The following is a 13,590-nucleotide window of genomic DNA, read 5'->3' as shown; positions in this document are numbered from 1 at the left end:
CAATAAAGAAATTTACAACAGCACAGTGGTTGTAAATGCCAAATGAGATGAAACAAATGAAAGGGAAAAAAAAGAGAAACACACTTGACCATTTATTATTCTAACAATGAAAAATCAACAACAATTTCTCCAGACGAAAATTAATTCACTCCAAAGTGGCACCATGCTATGTTCAGTGTTCTGATACTGACTGCAACAAATCCTGGAAAATGCGAGTTCCTTTTCTGCGTCACAGGAGACCAAGAACTTCCCTCCATGTCACAGAGAAAGGGACATGATATCACACAAAATGCTGTGGCCAATCTCCAAACTCGAAAAAAATAAATAGTCTTCAATGAATTTTGTGTAGTTTCAACATAACTGTGAGCAATCTGTATCCTTATACATGCAGCATAAAAAAATCCTTTCAGTAACACACAGCAGGGCTGCCTCAGACAGCCTTTACGATCAACCGGTAGGTCATCTTCGTACCCCAGATAAATTATCCCGGAGATCCACTGAACCTGTAGGATGCCTTATGAAAATCTAACTTGTGACAGAGTTTTAAAATGTTGAACTTTAGTATTAGGGCTTTAAACTAGTTAAAATCCATTTTGTTGAATGTCTTGGATTATTCCCCTGGCTCTAGTCTGATTTCTTCTGATGGTTTAGGCTGTCCTTGAAGAGGGGCAGGTCTAGGTTGGCTGGTAGATTGAACTCGTACCTAAAGGACAGAAAAAAATGGGAAGAAATTGTTAAAATTTATCTAGTCCAGACAAATAATTATATATGTATATGGCTGTGCTAGTCACATAATACCTGTTGAATATACTGTTAAAGTAAGAGTACTGTCTACACATACATTAGATTTATATGAAATTGTTGTTTGACCAAATAATAAACTGCATAATAAACAAATGCCACTTTTCTCTTAAAGTTTTACATCAACTTCACAGAGAGAAAAATTTTTAAAATGAATAGTCCTGAACAAATGGCATCTCAAGGAAATCGGCTTGAATGTGACAGCTAATTCTTTCTTGATAAAAAATATGACTGTCAACCATTATGTTGGGATTCCGAATTTGTACAATGAATGCACAGCAAAAGTATCCTCATGTGATGCCTAGACGTAAATATCAACTTATTTTTCAAGGATATCTGGGAGAGCATCCAGAACCGCAGTCTAACAGATCCACAATTCAAGTATGGCCGACCCACTTGAAAGCTAGCTGCGTAAACCCCAGCAGGTAATCTATTCACTGTCTAATTGGAAATTAAGCAGCAAGCTTTCTAGTGGGTCGCCATATTTGATCACTGGCTTTGTTAGCTACTCTGAATACACTCTGCCTTAAAAAAAAAATAAATAAAAAAAATAAAAAAAAACATACCCGAGAAAAGTATCCAACTTCTGGGGCCGTCTGATTGAAGTTCTCTAATATACACTGGTCAAATGCTTTCATCAGTTTTTTACAACTGAAATACATATATCACAGAAGTATATATATGCAACATATGGAACAGATGCAGTCACTGCTACCAACAAAGTATTATTTCTTCAGATTTGGCAATAGGGTGAGCATATTTGATTCAACAAAAATATCTACATGTTCTTCTTGTTGTAAAATTGTAGAAACATCTTTATTGAACGCGAATCAAAGCAAGTTGATTGAGATTTAGGAACAGACTTAAAATACCAAACTTACCCGAAAAAGGAAAACTTAAGTTGCCTATGAGGGACATAGTCTAAACATTCGGTGTATTCCTGAAACTGGTTGGCACAACGTTCTTTCACTTTGATGAGGAATTCGTGCCCACACCTAGTCACATCACGACCTGCCTTAAGGCATTTTCGGGGATCTCCTGTTTCCGTACGACATAACATAAATTCCTGGAAAAAAATCAAAATTTTCAAAATCATCTCCAAAAACTGTATTTCTGTCGACAGCAAGGTTTGACCCAGTGTTTGGGCAGATTATGCCGTGAATGAAAAATATTGTAGTGAATGGCCAGTATAGACCCAGGCTCGCTATCTCAGTGGAATAGCACTAACAACAGTGTGTGCGTCCCTGTCTCGATCGCCAGTCGAGTCGGGTATTTTCCCGCAAAACGCTACTGGGTTGCTTCTCGAAATAATGCACGTTCCGTACCAGTGGTGAAGTACCCAGCACTATAGGCATCAAGCTGTTGCCAAATACGACACTGTTAATGTTCATAAATATGGCTTGACAATTATTGCAACTTTTCACTAGAAACGTTTTACATCAACTTCACACAGAGAAATGAGGTACATGTTAACTTACTTTAGACGGTTCATCGCAGTATTTTCCCATTTGAGTGGCTATCGCCCGAAGTGCTATTGATGTCACCTTCAATTCTGGAACTGTCACTTCTTCCCACGTTGGAAGATATTCATCACCGTGTGCGGCCATATTTCCAAGATGGAAAATCAAGCCAGCTACCAAAGTAGACGAACACTTACAGCCGCAACGAACAAGATGGTTGCTGTTCTCGTTGTATCAACTTCTCGCGAGACTAGCTTCTCTACCACAATTTATATTTAGTGTCGCAATAAACGCAATCAATCAAATGTGTTCGGGGGGGGGGGGCTGTCATGATTTAATTTCACATGAATTTTTATTTTACAAATTGTCAGATCAATACAAATTTTACATTGGTATATTTGGTGCATACTATCGATAAATTACTACTACTTGAAGTTGCTTCAATTCAAATATAGACACATATAGAATTGAAATGAATAAATCTAAAAATGGCATAAGACAAAAGAAAATCTCCAAGAATACGTCTTTATAAATATGAATGTTAAAGATGCATACAAAGTCAATTTTTTTGTCACAAAAACCAACCAAATGGCAGCATATATAGTTTCAAGTAGTATAACTAAGAGAATTACCAAAAGGCATGGTTAATTTTACCTGAAAATGATGTTTGAATGGATTTTTCTGCTAGTATTCTAAGCTGTATGTCAATGGGGCAGGAAAGTAGGTCACGAAAGTACACTGTAGGTTAAATTTCCGACCAAAAATTTAAAGAAAAGGAGCAGTCTAAAGCTCTTTTATGACTGATTGAGTGATCTATTCAATTTATCCCTTGGCATGTCAAATTTATTTGAGTCGTATAAGAAACTAGTAGAAGTGGTTTAGATGTGTTACTGGGAATCCACACTTCACTGATGCTCGGTTTGTATGTACCTTTAAGAAATTAAAAGAGCAATAGCAAGAAAAATCTGCAGCTAAACATAAGGTATATTAAAAAAGCATGGTTGTAATCAAGGAGTTATAACTCCTTGTTGTAATATACAATTAACATAGCATAAACCTAATTTTGGACGATTCAGAAGATTTCACGATCTTTAAAGTCACAATTAATCGTCCCCTATTACAATGGAGACTCATGTATTTATCAGACCCTTGTTAATATTGTAATAAACTTGATGCCCCTTAGTACATCCCAATCCATTCTCTGTCACAAAGACAGCAGACGAAAGAAACCAGCAAGAAAAGACACAGTCATAACTTCTTTAACAAAGGACAGAGGAAGCGGCTAGTTGTACAAATTAATTATTATCTGTGAATATCTTAATATGGGATTCTTCTATTTAAGAACGCTTTATTGTCATTGACATTGCTAATGAGACGCTCCGTGACTGATAAGTGCTAGATTAAGCCTGCTGAACAGACGCCTGCCTCTAACCATCGTTGTGAATAGTTGTTCTGTGCCTTCGTTCATACATGGGAAAGTGAAGAGTGCATTTGTTTCCCTCTCGGTATATAAACCCCCGCGTCTCAGAGGTCCAGTATCTTCCCTGCTCACAGCTTAGAGAGATCACCTACACCACAAGGTAAGTAACCGAGATAGACAGGTGTCTAACATTACCCAGAAAGGATAAGGACTCTTTTACTATATGTTTGGAAAAGAACGTTACCTCAATCAGCCTACTTCACTCTTTTTGGTGTCGTTGCACATAGTATCGAATGCCTTTGTAAAATTACCAAAGCAAAAACTAACCTCAACTTGGCACAGAAATACGTGCCGGTAAAACTGACAAGTCACTTAATTCCAAGGTGCTTTGTGAGACGGTCGAGTAGATTGGTTTGAAATATAAAACCACCTCTGCCCCGCAAAACTTGAGTGTCAATTTTGAAAAACAATGCATGAATGTTACTTTTAAATTATTAATTATTTTCCAGTTTCACCATGTTGCGCCTTGTCCTCCTTGCCCTTGTCAGCAGTGCCTTTGCTGTCTACGACGAGCATCATTTGGGTGAGTATTTTGGTCTTGTTGTTGTCTACCAGTTTTTTCACTTAGGAAAATAAAACTGAATGTGATAATATTAGATAGTTAAGTGATTTCCTTGTGAATATAACTAATATTACATTCCTCCACATTCTATTTTCAGCTCCCAAATTCAATGACTTCTGCAAGAAGTGCATCGAAGAGAGAAATGGCGTCGGTTACTACGAGAACCCAGAAGACTGCAGAACTTACCTCCAGTGCGACTTAGACGAGAACCTGAACGTTAAGGTTCACTTGAAGGAATGTGCCGAAGGTACCCTCTTCGACGGCAGCATCGTGACTTGTGTCCCCTGTGAGGTCGCCACCTGCCCAGGCAGCAAGGTCCCATACCCACAGTGCCCACCAAGAAGTAAGTTAACAGAAACTTCACAGTTTGAAATACTTTCGAAAAGAGAAGCAGAGCTGACGTGAGAGTGTTGCAAAATAACAAATTCTATTTACTTTTACTTTGATTTTATTGCATGATAGAGTTGTATTCGGTATAACCATGAAGTACTAGCAAACACCTTTATTTCAATTTACCAGACTCCCTAATCAACCGTTTGTTCTTATTTAGCTCCACCACCAACCACCACCATCGGTTACACCACCCTTCCCCAGTTTGACGGCAAATGTGACGGCCCTGACGGATGGACCTACTTGGCCGTCTGGGGTGATGCCAACACCTTCTACAGATCCCAGACCCTCGGTGACGACACCAGAATCGAGCGTGTCAGCTGCGGACAGTGGGAGTTCAACGTTCACAGATGCATGTGCATGGTTCCAGGTATGTAAAAAACACTGTGTTGATACTGACATCAAAATTATCAACTTTGATAGATTGCCAATGTCAAATGGTAAGCTTGGTCCTGATTGCACAAAATAAATAGTGTCAATACATACAGGGCATGTATAACTTTCTTTGAAAATTATTTCAAAACCCTATACAATAAAATAAGAATATTAATTGTCGTGGGGAAAATTTTTATCAAAAAGGTATTTATCAAAAAAAAAAAATTCCTTTGTCTTAAAAATAAAGCTTTTCCTTCTAGATCTCCAGGCTATCGCCCTTTGGCCATTCGATGAGGATACCGATACCAAGGTCGACAACTTCTGGACTGACTGCGCTGGTGTAGAACTTGCCCCAGGAAAGGTCGGATATGCTGCTCACTTCAACGGCACCGTCCACTGCGAGGTCCCACGTTTCAACAACTACCCATGGGGCTCTGCCCTCACCATCTCTTTCTGGTACGACAACGCCGCCCATGCTAAGAACGAGCGTGAGGGTCTTCTCAGCAACGGCAACTGCGCCATCGAGCCAACCATCACCATGTACTCTGACCGTGGCCTTATTGGCGGCCGTGTCCTCATCGACAACAACGGCACCCTCGTGACTGTTGATCTTGGCTCCTACGGTGGAAACGGCTGGAACCACGTGGCCCTGGTCTACGATGGTCTCAGACTGAAACTGTACGTCAACGGACATCTGTCTGTGGATGAGATCGCTGTTGGTACGTACTGATTTTGTTTTGATTGATTTATTGCCGTTAGTTTTAGCATAGACACAGTCATGCCGTGCAAAATCTACCAAATGCGCAGGATTATCAACAATATACATTACGATGCATGGTTTTGTTCTACACTAAATGTTGCGTACTTGAAAATCAGTCATTGACAATCATAGAGTGATTCATATATTTATAACTTAATACGGTATAATTTTCTTCGGTAAGTTAAGAAAATTTTCATTTGTTCAAAATTACGAGATAACATGAATAATCGTTCTTCCTTTGATTTCCTCAGGTTCTATCCCAGCTACCCTTGCTCCACTGTACATGGGCAGAGACTTGGACTGTGAGGCCAATGGCGGTTTCCGCAACACCAACCTGGTCGGCTTCCTCGATGAGGTCCAGATCTACGACTGGGCTCTCAATGAGGCCATGATCTCCAGACTCTTCTCCGGTGACAGAAACATCAAAATGGCCAGAACCGACTAAATCCACAGCACCAATTCCCTATCCACGCTTCTGTGTCAGAGCATGTTAACTAAACATTGATGAACTGTTTTGAAATACGATGTCTTCGTGGCTGTTCATTCTTAATAAGATCAGAAAGGCCACGTAGCCTCCTATGACTCTTTGTTTGATGATGTGTTAACTGCGGCGAACAGAGCAAGAGATGTTGTTGCAAAGATAGTTGTTTCTAGGAACGCCCTAACTATCCCCATATTGGGTCAGAGGATTTACTGCGTTTCTGCTTGCACCTAGAGTCCCGCGCTATTTTATGGTAGTGCCGCAGTATCCTTTTAAGCAGCATATTTAAAATCTCAGGTGTTTTTTTCCATTTCACTTGGTCTTTTCCCTCTTGTTATAAGTTTCAGTTCTTTGTTTACCTTTTTTGGTTAATTTTCCAGTTTCTGCCCCTTTTTGCTGTCCAGTTTTCAATTTCAAACAATTTGTACTTGTATTTTTTAAATAATGAAATAAAAGTATGAACAAATGAATTTAATATTTTGTGTTGCGCTACTTTCTCTAAATTTAGTTACAAATATTTTAAAATGATATATTGAAATGTCAGGCTTTGAAATGAGATCTTTCCAATATATTGAATGCCTTTTGATAAATAAATAAATGAATAAATTTACAGATGGATAATAAATGTGGCATGAAAATATATAAGATATAATAAGATAAAGTAGAATTGTTTATTAATTTATTGCCTACGACATCTGTAACAAATCATTTTATCGTGGCAAGCGTGTACAAAAAAAAAAGGGGAACGTAACTGTTACCCGATATTTTTCGTGCTTCTTTTTCAACCCCCCCAATCCCCCCCTCCCCCCCCCTCCCCCCCCCCCCCCCCCCCCCCCCCCCCCCCCCCCCCCCGCTTTGCAATAAAAGGTGCGTTGCCTCAGCGGCATACTTGAATATGGATATACATGCATTTAATGCCCGGATTCCTGAGGTTGTTTATACATTGCAATGTTTTTTCATAAATATTTCCCTCTTCAACTGGTCCTTCGGTTTAACTGGCGCAATAAGCCTCTTGCAGGTAGAAGACTACATGTTGGCTTTTTTTTTACTGAAGACCTTGCTCTCCAGCATTCTTCAGTAAACAAATGAAGTCAACATTTAGTCATCTAGCTGTAAAAAAAGCCCTATTAACAGTTGATAAAATGCCTAGAGGGTGGCATGACCTGGTGTGGTTGCCCCACTTGATCCGCGGCACCTAATAGCTTCATCTGACCCTTGGAGCCGTTGATTCGGCCAATTCCGTGACAAGGTTACTTTCGTTCGGAAGATTACGACTTGTATCATTCCACGTGACCAGGGGCGGATCCAGGATTTTTTTAAGGGTCCGCGGATGTGAAATCGACCCCCCCTCCTCTTGGTGTGGGGTCCGGAAACGGAAAATTTGGTATTTTAGAGGGCGAACGGTGCCACTTGGTACAGTTTACAACTATGATTTAGCTATTAAAAATTCTAATTTCAAGAGGGGACCATTGGTGTGATGAGATTTTTTTTCAGAAATCGAAGAGGGGTCAGGTCCCCTCTGACACCCCTACATCCGCTACTGTTTACCTTTCCACTTCACCGGGTTCTTACAGGTAATTCGTCCGGGGGGGAGGGGGTACTCCCTTTCACTGGCACCCAAAAGTCGGCCATTTAGGTGACAATCTTACGTAACAGCCAAATATTTCTAGTTAGATGATTTCAGACGCTGTTATTTCAGTTTTGTTTTACACTGAGTTTACGTTTGACTTCACATGTGAGGCTATAGAGCACGATGAGAGCCAAAGCGGTTCACAAATTGACAGTTTTAGTTGTGAGTAGTCTTTGCTATTTCAAACGTCCACTGTGGAGTTGCCTACCCTACCTTGATTTTTCACAGATATTCACAGATATGTCTCTAGATAAATAGACAGTCATTTGGCCGTTTTCCGTTTTTCGCTCTATAATCTGCCACCCTGGTAGAGGGTAGGAGTTGCCCCGGGTACTGTAGGCCAAAGGTGGGGGGGGGGGGGGGGCATAAAAACCAAATTGTATGATTACGTAGAGCAGGCAATGTGACTTTTGAATTTTTTTTTTCTTGCTGATAGTCCCAACAATCAGAGAGCTTTTTTTATAAAAGGGCTGTATGACATGCATAACGCCATGCCGGGTAAGGTATTGACTCAATTCAATTTTGAACTGTTGCGTAGTTGGTAAAGAATCATGACCATCCCAGCCTAAGTATCATTTTAAAGACTTTAAAGCAGAAAAAAGAAATATAGTTTATGATAATGTCCAGCAATAATTTGTCAAAATCGATCACTAATTCTAAACTATATGCAAAAAGTAATTTGCTCGGACACACGAATGCCTGTATTTATTTTCGATTACGGTGTCAGCTTGTTGTTGTAATGAATTGACGTGCGTCATCTGGGATTTGAGCTCGTGACTTGCCGTCACCATGGTGTGATGGCTCAGTATTTTGCAATCAAGCATGGTACCGACTGCGCCGTGACGGATCCGCCCAACCTCCACATCTCCGAGTTTCCTCTTATAGCAATCAATAGGCCGTGACTCGTACCTCTGTATTTCATCCCGCGCATCGAGAGTCTGCAAACATGGTATTATCATCAACGTTGTTTAAGTTCATCATGTGCACGTGCACTTATTTGAGAAGTCGATCCTGCTGGACCGATAACATTTAATCTGAACACAGCCTTAGTTCATTCTCATCAGGGAGACGGAGGCCACACCGAACAGAAATGGTGGGGCTATCATCCCTGGTCTGTACCTGACTTTTCTAAGGTATAAGGTGGGAGGGGGACACGTATGTGAGGCTATTCACTGCGCTAGCTTCATTTACCAGTGAAAAAGTTCTGAATGGCCATAGAAATATTGGAGGGAAATACCAATTTTTGTACTTGCAGTTGATTGAAGAGCATAACTGCTCTTTCCCGCGTATTATATGTATTCGTGAATAGATAAATAAATATATCTTTCAAAACAAAAAGAAATCAAAAATATGGAAATGAGGAGAAATTTCCAAATTTTCAGAAATGTAGGGTTACACAGAATTAAATACATAAACGAAAACGGTAAATTCATTTATACATACTTTTATTTCATAATTAAAAAAGGACAAAAACAACTTGTTTGACATTCAATAATGCATAACAAACAGGAAAAGAAAAAGAAGTATTTACCTTAAAGGGTAAACAAAGGCTTTCAACTTAAAAACAAAAGGAAAAATTTTAGGGGAAAAGGGGAATGACACCCGCAGTGTAACATAACATCAAACAAAGAGTCATAGTAGGCTACGCAGCCTTCAAGATCTTGTTCAGAAATGATCGGCCAAGAAAACCCAGTATTTTAAAACAGTTCATCAATGTTTGGTTAACATGCTCTAGCACAAAGCGTGGATAGGGAACTGGCGTTGTGGATTTAGTCGGTTCTGGCCATTTTGATGTTTCTGTCACCGGAGAAGAGTCTGGAGATCATGGCCTCATTGAGAGCCCAGTCGTAGATCTGGACCTCATCGAGGAAGCCGACCAGGTTGGTGTTGCGGAAAAGGCCTTTGGCCTCACAGTCCAAGTCTCTGCCCATGTACAATGGAGCAAGGGTAGCTGGGATAGAACCTAAGGAAAACAAAGCAAAAATGATAACTTATGTTATTGAAAATTGGGTTTACCGACCGGAACTTAACCCACTCCATGATTATCAATGGCTCATTTTTAAGTGCACGACATTTAGCACAGAACAAAACCGTACATCTTGTGCACATTGTTGATTATTCCGTGTATTTGGTAGTTTTTGCACAACTTGGTTGTACTTGAGGTAAACTATTAAGCCTTAGGTAAACTAACTAAATTCAATCAAAACGAAAATCCGTACGTACCAACAGCGATCTCATCCACAGACAGATGTCCGTTGACGTACAGTTTCAGTCTGAGACCATCGTAGACCAGGGCCACGTGGTTCCAGCCGTTTCCACCGTAGGAGCCAAGATCAACAGTCACCAGGGTGCCGTTGTTGTCGATCAGGACACGGCCACCAATATGGCCGCGGTCAGAGTACATGGTGATGGTTGGCTCGATGGCGCAGTTGCCGTTGCTGAGAAGACCCTCACGCTCGTTCTTAGCATGAGCGGCGTTGTCGTACCAGAAAGAGATGGTGAGGGCAGAGCCCCATGGGTAGTTGTTGAAACGTGGGACCTCGCAGTGGACGGTGCCGTTGAAGTGAGCAGCATATCCGACCTTTCCTGGGGCAAGTTCTACACCAGCGCAGTCAGTCCAGAAGTTGTCGACCTTGGTGTCGGTATCCTCATCGAATGGCCACAGGGCGATAGCCTGGAGATCTAGAAGAAATTATCAAGGTAAGTAATGGTGCTTTTTGAAATAAATTAACCGGTATGCTATCTGAATAAGATACAAGCACTAGTACATTTGGAAAAGAAACGTTCTGTACTTGCCTTGTCAACTTATAATTATATTTAAGACAAAAAAAAAAAAAAAAAAAAAAAAAAAAACACATCGAAGTCGAGATTTTGCACACAAATTTGATGCAGGTTGCGACTTTGCCTTTTACAGAAAATGTTTATGTTAATGTCAATACCACACAGAGATTTTTACATACCTGGAACCATGCACATGCATCTGTGAACGTTGAACTCCCACTGTCCGCAGCTGACACGCTCGATTCTGGTGTCGTCACCGAGGGTCTGGGATCTGTAGAAGGTGTTGGCATCACCCCAGACGGCCAAGTAGGTCCATCCGTCAGGGCCGTCACATTTGCCGTCAAACTGGGGAAGGGTGGTGTAACCGATGGTGGTGGTTGGTGGTGGAGCTTAACAAGAAGAAACGGTTGGTTAGTGAGTCTGGTTAATTGAAATAAAGGTATTTGCTAGTACTTCATGGTTGTACTGAATTCAACTGCATCATACAATAAAACTATTTAAAAAAAAGAAAATTGAAATTGTTATTTTGCATCACTCTCTCGCCAGCGCTGTTGAGCTTTTTTAAAAGTACTTCGAAATGTGACAATTCTGTTAACTTACTTCTTGGTGGGCACTGTGGGTATGGGACCTTGCTGCCTGGGCAGGTGGCGACCTCACAGGGGACACAAGTCACGATGCTGCCGTCGAAGAGGGTACCTTCGGCACATTCCTTCAAGTGAACCTTAACGTTCAGGTTCTCGTCCAAGTCGCACTGGAGGTAAGTTCTGCAGTCTTCTGGGTTCTCGTAGTAACCGACACCATTTCTCTCTTCAATGCACTTCTTGCAGAAGTCATTGAATTTGGGAGCTGAAAATAGAACATCGAGAAATGTAATATTGGTTAAATACACAATGAAATCAAGTAAATCACTTAATAACTTTTTATTATCGCATTCGATATTTTTATTTAAGAACAAATTTAGTTGATATCAGCAAGAAAAAAGGAAAAATTTAGGAGATGAAAATAGAACATCGAGAAATAAAACATTGGTTTTATGCAAAAGAAAATGAAGTTAATCACTTAATAAAATTCATTATCGCATTTTATTTTATTTAAGCTTATTTAGTTAAAAAACATAGTTGATATAAGCAAAAAAAGAAAAAAAATAAAGTACTCACCCAAATGATGCTCGTCGTAGACAGCGAAGGCACTGCTGACAAGGGCAAGGAGGACAAGGCGCAACATGGTGAAGCTGGAAATGAATATATTACATTATATTTTCTTTACCCGGAATTGCACCGACGTTGTAATAAAGTGCCTGGTCAATTTTAAAAGGCACGTTTTTCTGTCTGGTCCCGCCCCAAGTTAGGTTAGTTTCTACCTTGATAACTTTACAAAAGCATTTGATACTGTGTGCAACGACACCGTTGAAAGTTAATGAGGCTGATTGAGGTAACTTTCTTTTCCAAACAGAAGTAAAAGAATCCTAATCCTGAGTAAGAAGTGAGACAACTACCCTTGATGTTAGACACCTGTATATCTCAGTTACTTACCTTGTGGTGTAGGTGATCTCTCTAAGCTGTGAGCAGGGAAGATACTGGACCTCTGAGACGTGGGGGTTTATATACCGAGAGAGAAACAAATGCTCTCTTCACTATCCCAAGTCTGAACGAAGGCACAGTACAGCCATTCACAACGGTGATGAGAGGCAGGCGTCTGTTCGGTGATAATTATCTGACAATGATCAGTCACGCAACGGCTCGTTAGCAATGTCAGTGATAATAAGGTTTTCTTGGTGTGTAAAGAGCGACATTTAGATATTCACAGATAATATTTATTGACAGTGCCGCTTCCCACCTTTTCTGCACGCTGGGGTATGTACAGTATATGTAAGATAATGTGTGACTATGTTCATTGACACTGATGATTGTGGTCACGAATTACGTACAATAATTCACCCAAAGGAGTCATGTACTTGCCATATGGCAATGCCTTATATTAATTTAATGTATTCTTTTGTTCATAGTAACCGTTTTCTATCGATCTAATTTGTCTAGTTTGAAGCAAATAGTTATAAAATTATTTGAAGACTACTTGCTCTCGTTATATATCAATATCATTTTACAAATATTTGTTATTATTATTTTCATTTCTCGGCCTTAGATTGTTAATGTTCATTCTAATGTTATATATATAATATTATTAAACACCAAATTAAAAACCTATGAGCAAATTTGACAACACCCGTAAATAGGCTTTTGAGGCTAAAAAGGGTTGTTAGTTTTCTTAAAAAGATACTCCAATATCAATCTTCTCGTGTGACATTAGCTAACGTCATGGTTATAAATAGACAGGCGTCTGCTTTAAAATATTTGTTTCATATGCAGACTTAGATTTAAGCTGTGTGTTATTGTTAATTTGGCAACCAAAGCAACAAACATTTTCCATAAATGGCAATATCAGCCTTATAAAAATGTTTATAGTGAGCGTGTTTTGAAGATCATCCTTTATATTTCGGTCGTCCCACCCAGGTAAGCTCCGATCCGCGCTTGGTCTATATTTTAACGTTTTACTACCTCAGACTTCTGTCACAAGATATAAAACGTTTTAACGCCTTCTCTGTAAACAAAATATAACTCTGCACTGAAATTAATTTTCAAGCTGGGAGAACACTTAACCTTACACATCAGATAATATCTGATCACATATAAAGTGTTGCTTTCCAAATATCCCCTTGTTTGTACTATATGAGCCACATTAGCTGCGTTCATCGACTGCAGTGCGTAATTTTAGTCCTTATGTGATATTAATCGTTCCCAACGACGTTATTAATAATTCTATCATTGATACCACCGGTAGCAATAATAACCTGTCTGAATCAGTCAAAGACA

At 39.8% G+C, this 13,590-nt stretch overlaps 3 protein-coding genes across 4 annotated transcripts; 1 reads left to right on the top strand and 2 right to left on the bottom strand.

The window, feature by feature from the left end:
* Positions 1–79: 79 nt before the first annotated feature.
* Positions 80–2,507, bottom strand: LOC106157958 (NADH dehydrogenase [ubiquinone] 1 alpha subcomplex subunit 8). 2 transcript variants are annotated; one of them, XM_087018063.1, is made up of 5 exons: positions 2,280–2,507; positions 1,683–1,867; positions 1,368–1,452; positions 599–703; positions 80–533 (listed from the first exon to the last, which is right to left on the bottom strand). In XM_087018063.1, exons 1-4 carry the CDS (start codon positions 2,406–2,408, stop codon positions 611–613), a joined length of 492 nt encoding a protein of 163 aa, XP_086874189.1. In that variant the 5' UTR covers positions 2,409–2,507; the 3' UTR covers positions 80–533; positions 599–610. The 2 variants fall into 2 exon arrangements, with proteins under 2 accessions (XP_086874189.1, XP_013389227.2); XM_013533773.2 differs by having other exon boundaries at positions 80–703; positions 2,280–2,506.
* A 1,159-nt stretch (positions 2,508–3,666) lies between these two features.
* LOC106158009 (uncharacterized) lies at positions 3,667–6,784 on the top strand. The gene is made up of 6 exons (XM_013533845.2): positions 3,667–3,841; positions 4,191–4,264; positions 4,401–4,646; positions 4,854–5,063; positions 5,329–5,787; positions 6,080–6,784. Exons 2-6 carry the CDS (start codon positions 4,198–4,200, stop codon positions 6,271–6,273), a joined length of 1,176 nt encoding a protein of 391 aa, XP_013389299.2. The 5' UTR covers positions 3,667–3,841; positions 4,191–4,197; the 3' UTR covers positions 6,274–6,784.
* Positions 6,785–9,367: 2,583 nt separating this feature from the next.
* On the bottom strand, positions 9,368–12,415 carry LOC106158021 (uncharacterized). The gene is made up of 6 exons (XM_013533855.3): positions 12,253–12,415; positions 11,878–11,951; positions 11,321–11,566; positions 10,900–11,109; positions 10,163–10,621; positions 9,368–9,902 (listed from the first exon to the last, which is right to left on the bottom strand). The coding sequence occupies exons 2-6, from the start codon at positions 11,942–11,944 to the stop codon at positions 9,709–9,711; spliced, it is 1,176 nt and encodes a 391-aa protein (XP_013389309.2). The 5' UTR covers positions 11,945–11,951; positions 12,253–12,415; the 3' UTR covers positions 9,368–9,708.
* Between the last annotated feature and the right edge of the window lie 1,175 nt (positions 12,416–13,590).

This window comes from Lingula anatina, chromosome 7 (genome assembly GCF_051362555.1).
Source record: "Lingula anatina isolate TDL-2025a chromosome 7, LinAna3.0, whole genome shotgun sequence".
NCBI lineage: Eukaryota > Metazoa > Brachiopoda > Lingulata > Lingulida > Lingulidae > Lingula > Lingula anatina.
Note: the sequence above shows the minus strand (reverse complement) of the source record. Positions and strands in the feature narration are given on the sequence as shown.

What these genes read in the sequence shown, in the direction of transcription:
- LOC106158021 (XM_013533855.3), bottom strand. Translation starts at nt 11,944, where the DNA reads ATGTTGCGCCTTGTCCTCCTTGCCCTTGTCAGCAGTGCCTTCGCTGTC. An exon ending in CCCACAGTGCCCACCAAGAA is followed by an intron (nt 11,110 to 11,320) that starts GTAAGTTAACAG and finishes CTTCTTGTTAAG; the next exon opens with CTCCACCACCAACCACCACC. An exon ending in ATGCATGTGCATGGTTCCAG is followed by an intron (nt 10,622 to 10,899) that starts GTATGTAAAAAT and finishes AATTTCTTCTAG; the next exon opens with ATCTCCAGGCTATCGCCCTG.
- LOC106158009 (XM_013533845.2), top strand. Translation starts at nt 4,198, where the DNA reads ATGTTGCGCCTTGTCCTCCTTGCCCTTGTCAGCAGTGCCTTTGCTGTC. An exon ending in CTACGACGAGCATCATTTGG is followed by an intron (nt 4,265 to 4,400) that starts GTGAGTATTTTG and finishes TTCTATTTTCAG; the next exon opens with CTCCCAAATTCAATGACTTC. An exon ending in CCCACAGTGCCCACCAAGAA is followed by an intron (nt 4,647 to 4,853) that starts GTAAGTTAACAG and finishes GTTCTTATTTAG; the next exon opens with CTCCACCACCAACCACCACC.
- LOC106157958 (XM_087018063.1), bottom strand. Translation starts at nt 2,408, where the DNA reads ATGGCCGCACACGGTGATGAATATCTTCCAACGTGGGAAGAAGTGACA. An exon ending in ACTGCGATGAACCGTCTAAA is followed by an intron (nt 1,868 to 2,279) that starts GTAAGTTAACAT and finishes ATTTTTTTCCAG; the next exon opens with GAATTTATGTTATGTCGTAC. An exon ending in CTTAAGTTTTCCTTTTTCGG is followed by an intron (nt 1,453 to 1,682) that starts GTAAGTTTGGTA and finishes TATGTATTTCAG; the next exon opens with TTGTAAAAAACTGATGAAAG.